General features: G+C 55.1%; 1 protein-coding gene across 2 annotated transcripts; it reads left to right on the top strand.

Moving 5' to 3' along the window:
- The first annotated feature begins 28 nt into the window (after positions 1-28).
- On the top strand, positions 29-5,588 carry ECM1 (extracellular matrix protein 1). Of its 2 annotated transcripts, XM_002810279.6 has the most exons (10): positions 29-318; positions 1,552-1,602; positions 1,682-1,783; positions 1,943-2,023; positions 2,123-2,203; positions 2,903-3,225; positions 3,485-3,859; positions 4,378-4,598; positions 4,752-4,839; positions 5,265-5,588. In XM_002810279.6, exons 1-10 carry the CDS (start codon positions 249-251, stop codon positions 5,493-5,495), a joined length of 1,623 nt encoding a protein of 540 aa, XP_002810325.1. In that variant the 5' UTR covers positions 29-248; the 3' UTR covers positions 5,496-5,588. The 2 variants fall into 2 exon arrangements, with proteins under 2 accessions (XP_002810325.1, XP_002810327.1); XM_002810281.6 differs by lacking the exon at positions 3,485-3,859 and having other exon boundaries at positions 110-318.
- Positions 5,589-7,552: the final 1,964 nt, after the last annotated feature.

Below are 7,552 nucleotides of genomic sequence, written 5' to 3'. Positions count from 1 at the left end.
CTCAATCCTCTGAGGAGGCTTCAGGGTGACTTTGGGAGGAGTGGCTTCCAGAGGAGGAGCAGCTGGGACTGAGTCATGGCAGGAAGCTGAGGAGGGCGGGAGATCACACCAGACAATTATAAAAGAAGAGCCGGTCCTGAAGCTCACAACAGTAACAGCCACCAGACAAGGTTCAGCGGCCGGCCCTTCACATCCAGACTTGCCTGAGAGGACCCACCTCTGGGTGTCCAGTGGTCAGTTGCCCCAGGATGGGGACCACAGCCAGAGCAGCCTTGGTCTTGACCTATTTGGCCGTTGCTTCGGCTGCCTCTGAGGGAGGTGAGTTGGGGGATCAGCACTTAGGAGGGGGTCTGGGTCCAGGCATCCCAGACGGCTCATCACTAGCAGAGTGATTCTCCGTTTGGCTTCCCTTTTCTGAGCAGGCCCAAAGTGGGCCTGGGCCAGTGGAGCCTTTAACCAAGGAGGCAGAGAGCAGGCGCACAGAAGGAGAGGGGTTCCTAGAAACTGCTGCCAAGAAACACAGAATCCCAGTCAAATGGACAACTGAGTGGGGGGTGGGTTCACAGAGTGAGGGTCTCCTGCTGATGAGGATGTAGGGAGGTGGCTGGTGGGAGAGGCAAGAGAGGGAAAAGGGGCCCCCAGGCTGCTCAAAACCGGATTGCTGACCCAGCAAGCCTTGACTGACTCCCTGTCTGATTAGAGGAGCTGAGGGGTGTCCATCCACAGGCCCACCCTCCATCCAGCACAAACACATTCTTTATCTGCTTTGATGCCTGAACAAAACAGGAACCCTTCAATGCTATGGGTGGAAACTAAGAAAAAAAGGAAAAGAAAAGGAAAAAAAACCACCCAGGGCACTCCTGCAGGAAGCTGCTGAGGATGTCAGCAAATCTGTCCACTTCTCTGTGAAGCCCCATGCCATCATTCTTCCCAGCTCCTGGTCTTTTGTGTCTGCAGATCACCTACAAGTGACCCTTCCCTGTGCCTGTCCCAGTCCCCCAGGCCCTAAACTGAGACCTAAACTAAGGAGGAGCTGAGACTGGCTGAAGGGGAAGCACTCAACCTTCAGGAAGCCTCCTTAACCAAAGGCCTAAAGATGTTTCAAGGGCCTGGAGTAGGAGGGTGGGTGGAGGAGGTGGATAGGGTAGGCTCCAACCAGCTCAAGGTCCAGACTTTTTCCTCTGAAAGCTAGAGACGCATCCCAGCAGAGACTGGGGAGGACAACCCACAGCCCTGAGGGAAAGACGCTGGCAGAGGAAATGAGGGCCTCCCTCCCCAATCCCGTATGCCATACTCCCTTTAGGCCCAACCTCTGAGCCAGTAGAGGTGGAGCTATCAGAACGCCACAGGCTTTCTCAGAACCCAGCTGGTCATGTCTAGGTGTGTTGGGGCTGGGAGAGGATTAGGGGACACGGGGCAGGTGAATACAGAGGGGCATCTCGTGTCTTGCTTGTCTCTCCTACACTCTTGATCTCCACAGCCTCCCCATCCCTTGCTGAAGTCCAGGGAAGGCCCTCCCAGTGGCCCCTGACTTGCCCTTCTTCCCTCCAGGCTTCAAGGCTACAGGGCAGAGGCAGCTGAGGCCAGAGCACTTTCAAGAAGGTAAGAGTTTGGGGGAGCAGCATGGGATTGGGACTCCAGGAGGCACTGTGGGCTCTGATGTCTCCCCTCTTGCCTCTAGTTGGCTACGCAGCTCCCCCCTCCCCACCCCTATCCCGAAGCCTCCCCATGGATCACCCTGACACCTCTCAGCATGGCCCTCCCTTTGAGGGACAGAGTCAAGGTAAGGTCACCACCCCATGCCCTCCTCAGTGACCCTCCAGGTTTCTAATCTGGCCTACATCCCACTTTTCAGGTGGAAAGGAGGGAAGAGGCCCTCACCCCCTCTCCCAGCCCTGGCTAGGAGAAAGGGTGGGCTGCTCACACATTCCCCCTTCTATAGTGCAGCCCCCTCCCTCTCAGGAGGCTACCCCTCTCCAACAGGAAGAGCTGCTACCTGCCCAGCTCCCTGCTGAAAAGGAAGGTGAGCGCTTGCCCACCCTCCCTCACCTCTATCCCACTATGGATCCTGTTGACCCCACGCTGATCCCTGCTCCTTGGTGCCCTCACCCCTATCTTGCAGTGGGTCCCCCTCTCCCTCAGGAAGCTGTCCCCCTCCAAAGAGAGCTGCCCTCTCTCCAGCACCCCAATGAACAGAAGGAAGGTAAGCAGCTCCCTCCCTCTCTTCTTTACCCACCTTTACCCCATGGCCTTCCCCCAGAGCGTGGGCTTCGGGGCAGACAAGATGGTGGGCTCTGCCACTCACCAATTGTATAACCTTGAGTAAGTTACATGCTTCTCCAAGCCTTTGTTTCTTCATCTCTAAAATTGAGGATATACCTGTTTTAGAAAGTTATGTGATTAAATGTGCAAAAATAGCATCTATTTTCACTTGCGTCTCTGCTGAGTTCTTTGTGCATATAAACTAGCCAGGCTTTCTCTGCTAGAGATGGCCATCCCAACATGGCTTTTGCTTACTTACTCCTTCTACCCCAGTAGACCCACCTCTTCCATATCAGGAGGAGATAATCATCCAATCCATGCTGAGAGAGGGTGAGTGACAGCTTTGGTCTGTCCATCCCTCTGCCTTAGTGCTCGGGACCCTGGGGAGAGGAGCAGGAAGCCCGAGCCTTGAGAAGCAGGAGGAGGTGGGGGCAGGCTGTGAGCTGACACCTTTCACACCTCACTTCTCTTTTCCTTTCAGTTATTTTAAAAGGAAGAGCCACAAATTGTTCTTTCTCTTTTCCCCTATATCCTCCCAACCCTTTCTCCTCCACCCCAGATTCTTTCAATCCTCCCAGCTCATCCAGCCTTTGTGGGTTCCTCCACATGTCCCCACTTCCCACTGTTTTCCCCATTCCAGGAATGCCAGCTCCATCTGGGGACCAGAGCCATCCAGAACCTGAGTCCTGGAATGCAGCCCAGCACTGCCAACAGGGCCGGTCCCAAGGGGGCTGGGGCCACCGGCTGGATGGCTTCCCCCCTGGGCGGCCTTCTCCAGACAATCTGAACCAAATCTGCCTTCCTAACCGTCAGCATGTGGTATATGGTCCCTGGAACCTACCACAGTCCAGCTACTCCCACCTCACTCGCCAGGGTGAGACCCTCAATTTCCTGGAGATTGGATATTCCCGCTGCTGCCACTGCCGCAGCCACACAAACCGCCTAGAGTGTGCCAAACTTGTGGTAAGGTTGGGTTCTTGATGCCGGGGGGTGTCCTTTAACCCCCAGACAGTATGTGTGTTTTAAGGGTTAGAGCGCTAGGCCTGGGTCTGAAGGAACCTCAGGTCCCGTTCACTGGCCCTACCCTGGGCCTCCCCAGTGTGCCAGGGGAGCAGAGGACAACCACTGTTTCTTTTTTATCTGCCTGCCCAGTGTCCTTTCCTGGAGCCTGGGAGGAAGGCAGGAATGTGGAAAGTGGGCTGATCCTCCCCTCTTGCTCTAGTGGGAGGAAGCAATGAGCCGATTCTGTGAGGCCGAGTTCTCGGTCAAGACCCGACCCCACTGGTGCTGCACGCGGCAGGGGGAGGTTCGGTTCTCCTGCTTCCAGGAGGAAGCTCCCCAGCCACACTACCAGCTCCGGGCCTGCCCCAGCCATCAGCCTGATATTTCCTCGGGTCTTGAGCTGCCTTTCCCTCCTGGGGCGCCCACATTGGACAATATCAAGAACATCTGCCACCTGAGGCGCTTCCGCTCTGTGCCACGCAACCTGCCAGCTACTGACCCCCTACAAAGGGAGCTGCTGGCACTGATCCAGCTGGAGAGGGAGTTCCAGCGCTGCTGCCGCCAGGGGAACAATCACACCTGTACATGGAAGGCCGTAAGTGGGCGTCCCAGCCTCCCCGAGAGCCTGTTTGCCTGCCTGCCTATCTTCGACCTCTGATCCTGCCAGTCCATCCATCCATGTACCCCCTGCTGTGAGTGCGTCCACCCATTCATCTGCTTGTGGCTGTCCGTCCATCCATTGTGTTCGTCACCTGAGTCTGTTCATCTTGAGCTTCGTACTACACTTCTGGCCTCCTCCACTCATGACCCACACACGCACCTGTCTACCATCCATCCATCCGTCCAGCTCTGGCCTCACCTGACCTTCTCCATCGACTGTTCCAGCTCATCTCCCGGCACCAGCTTGGAACCTCATCCAGGCTTCCACTCATCCACCTTCCCAAGCCCACAAATCAACAATTGCCTCCTAACCCTCTACTTCTTTCCCATTCCCTTTGGGCCCCTGAGGTTGGGAGCCCCTCATCTAGTTGCCAGGGACAATAAGGCAAGTCAATGGTCAGGAGAGAAGGGGCCAAGTGTCCAGCTTCTGACTTCCCTCTCTCTGGTCCACAGTGGGAGGATACCCTTGACAAATACTGTGACCGGGAGTATGCCGTGAAGACCCACCACCACTCATGTTGCCACCACCCCCCCAGCCCTACTCGGGATGAGTGCTTTGCCCGTCGGGCTCCTTACCCCAACTATGACCGGGACATCTTGACCATTGACATCAGTCGAGTCACCCCCAACCTCATGGGCCACCTCTGTGGAAACCAAAGAGTTCTCACCAAGCAGTAAGTCTTGCCTAGCCCTTCCCCACTCTCTTCCTTTCCCAAAAACTTCCTTTCGGGACACCTTTGGGAAAAGCAAAATCATGATATCCCAACCCCATCTGATGCCAAAAGATGCCCAAAGACCCTAACAGCTGCCCTTTCACACCAACATAGTAAACATATTCCTGGGCTGATCCACAACATGACTGCCCACTGCTGTGACCTGCCATTTCCGGAACAGGCCTGCTGTGCAGAGGAGGAGGTGAGTGTGTGGAGTCTAGTCTCCAGAGGAATGCAGGGGAGGGGAGGGAAAGAGCTAGAACTGCAGGCCACCCCTTGTCTTTAGCACCTCAAACCAGCCTTCAGTTGTAATGACTAGTGGGGGAGGTGTTTTTTTCTTGGTTCCAGAAAAGTCTTCACTCTGACCTGACCTGCTCCCCATCTGTAAGTTCCTATTATGCCTTCTCTGGGCCACAGGCTTCTGGCATTTCCAGATGTACACATCTGTCAGTCACAAGGAATCCAGCTGTGCAAGGCAGGCTTGCACTCTCTCTGGGCCCCAAGAGGGGAACCAGGGAGAGAGCAGTAGAAGCTGATGAAAGGGGGTCTTTGGGCACCCAAGTATCTACATCCATCCTTGGACCACCTCCCCACCCCATCATCTGTTTTACTTTTCTCCTTCATCAGAAATTAACCTTCATCAATGATCTGTGTGGTCCCCGACGTAACTTCTGGCGAGACCCTGCCCTCTGCTGTTACCTGAGTCCTGGGGATGAACAGGTCAACTGCTTCAACATCAATTATCTGAGGAACGTGGCTCTAGTGGCTGGAGACACTGAGAACGCCAAGGGCCAGGGGGAGCAGGGCTCAACTGGAGGAAAAAATATCAGCTCCACCTCTGAGCCCAAGGAAGAATGAGTCACCCCAGAGCCCTAGAGGGTCAGATGGCGGGAACCCCACCCTGCCCCACCCCTTTGAACACTCATTACAGTAAACACCTCTTGGATTTGGTGTCCTCATTGTCTATCTAATGTCTCACCCGCAGTGTTTTAAGTGGATCCTGGTGCCCTGGCCCAGGAGGGCACTGGCGTTTTCAGACACACCACAAACACACCCTCCTAAGCCTGCTTGTATTTCCTTCAGTGCCTGGCCCCTGAGGCCCACAGCCCTGCCCCCTTCACTGAGCAGATGTTCACAGACTGTGTGATGGGACCATAACTAAACAGCTTGATGTCACTTTGCCATCTTGAATTTATTCACATATTTTGAAAGGAGTGCCACCTTGTTAGCTAGCTATCAGGACTCAAAGAAGATACGGTTCTTGGCCTTCGTGAGCCCCCAAAATGCCACAGCCCAGCCTAACATTTTTAAAGCTTCACTTTTGATCCTTAGAATCCATGCCTTCATTCATTCAATATCCTTTTTTTTTTTTTCTTGAGACACAGTCTCGCTCTGTCGCCCAGGCTGAAGTGCAGTGGCACGATCTTGGCTCACTGCAACTTGCAACCTCCGCCTCCTGGGTTCAACCAATTCTCCTGCCTCAGCCTCCCGAGCAGCTGGGTTTACAGGCGTGCACCAGCACACCCAGCTAATTTTTGTATTTTTAGTAGAGACGGGTTTTCACCATGTTGGCCAGGATCCCAAAGTGCTGGGATTACAGGTGTGAGTGAGCCACTGTGCCTGGCCAATATCCATTTATTGAACCCCTATCTATGCACACTCTGCTAGACTTGGGGATACACATTCAGAACACACACAGCCCCTGCACTGAGGTTGTTCACTGTCCCTGAGCCTAGCAGGTGTGACAAGTGTTGTGGTACAGGGCCCCCAGCGTGCTCTGAGCATGACAGGAACGTCCCAAGGTGGGAGTGGGGCTGGGGGCAGCACAGGTGCACAGGAGGGGCGTTGAGGTCAGAGCTTCTCCAGTAAAGAAAGAGGGTGTGAGCGGGCAGAGTGCGCACAAGGGTCAAGGCTGAAAGGGCCTGACTCTTTGGTGGCCTTCCTCTCAGATACGGCTGGAATGATAAGCAGGAGCTCATCACTAATGCCTCACCCGCAGGGTTTTAAGTGGATCTTGGCGCCCTGGCCCAGGGGGCACTGGCGTTTTCAAGCGGAGGATGTGTTCCAATTTGCCTTTTAAGAATGTCTAGGCCGGGCGCAGTGGCTCACGCTGTAATCCCAGCACTTTGGAAGGCCGAGGGGGGCGGATCACTTGAGGTTAGGAGTTCGAGATCAGCCGGACCAACATGGTGAAACCCCATCTCTACTGAATTAGCCAGGCGTGGTGGTGCCCACCTGTAATCCAAACTACTCGGGAGGCTGAAGCACGAGAATCACTTGAACCTGGGAGGTGGAGGTTGCAGTGAGCCAGTATCGCACCACTGCACTCAGCCTGGCCGACACAGCGAGACTCTGTCTCAAAAAATAAAATAATGTCTAGTCGGAGAGCCGGGGAGGTGGCGCGCGCCTGTAATCCCAGCCACCCAATGAGCTATGGTCTCGGCACTGCACTTCAACCTGCGAGACCCAGTCTCAAAAAGAAAAAAAAAAGTTTAGTCGGCAGCCAGCCAGGCGGCACGCTGGGAGGCCAGTTCAGAGAGTGTCGTCCCAGTGCCGGAGGAACGGAGCTGTAGCCCCCAACCTGAGCTGGACCCGAGGGTGGCGGTGACTAGGACTCTCAAGCCCTACAAAGCTGCTCCCAGGAACCCGAGGCCTCAAGGCTGGATCTGAAAGAATCGGAATGAAGAGTCCCAGAGGGACAAGTCCTGTGTGACTCCGCCGCCAGGACAACCTTCCAGAAAGCGGACTTCTCCGCCCCAGTTCTAGCGGAGACGGAGAGAGTGAACCAAGAACCATCATCCTGCGCCAGCCAGGAGCAAGCGGAGCCTCAGTTGCTCCCAGACCCACGCCCACCTCTCCTTCCTCTCCTCCACAGGCTTTCATTTATTTACTTAAGTATTTTTAGGCCAGGAGCA

The sequence above is a fragment of the Pongo abelii genome, chromosome 1 (genome assembly GCF_028885655.2).
Source record: "Pongo abelii isolate AG06213 chromosome 1, NHGRI_mPonAbe1-v2.0_pri, whole genome shotgun sequence".
Classification (NCBI taxonomy): Eukaryota; Metazoa; Chordata; class Mammalia; order Primates; family Hominidae; genus Pongo; species Pongo abelii.
The sequence above is the reverse complement of the archived record's forward strand: the minus strand, read 5'-3'. Positions and strand labels throughout refer to the sequence as shown.

Coding starts and splice junctions, on each gene's coding strand:
- ECM1 (XM_002810279.6), top strand. CDS start 249: ATGGGGACCACAGCCAGAGCAGCCTTGGTCTTGACCTATTTGGCCGTT. Junction 2,204..2,902: donor CCCCAATGAACAGAAGGAAG/GTAAGCAGCTCC, acceptor TCCCCATTCCAG/GAATGCCAGCTCCATCTGGG. Junction 4,840..5,264: donor CCTGCTGTGCAGAGGAGGAG/GTGAGTGTGTGG, acceptor CTCCTTCATCAG/AAATTAACCTTCATCAATGA.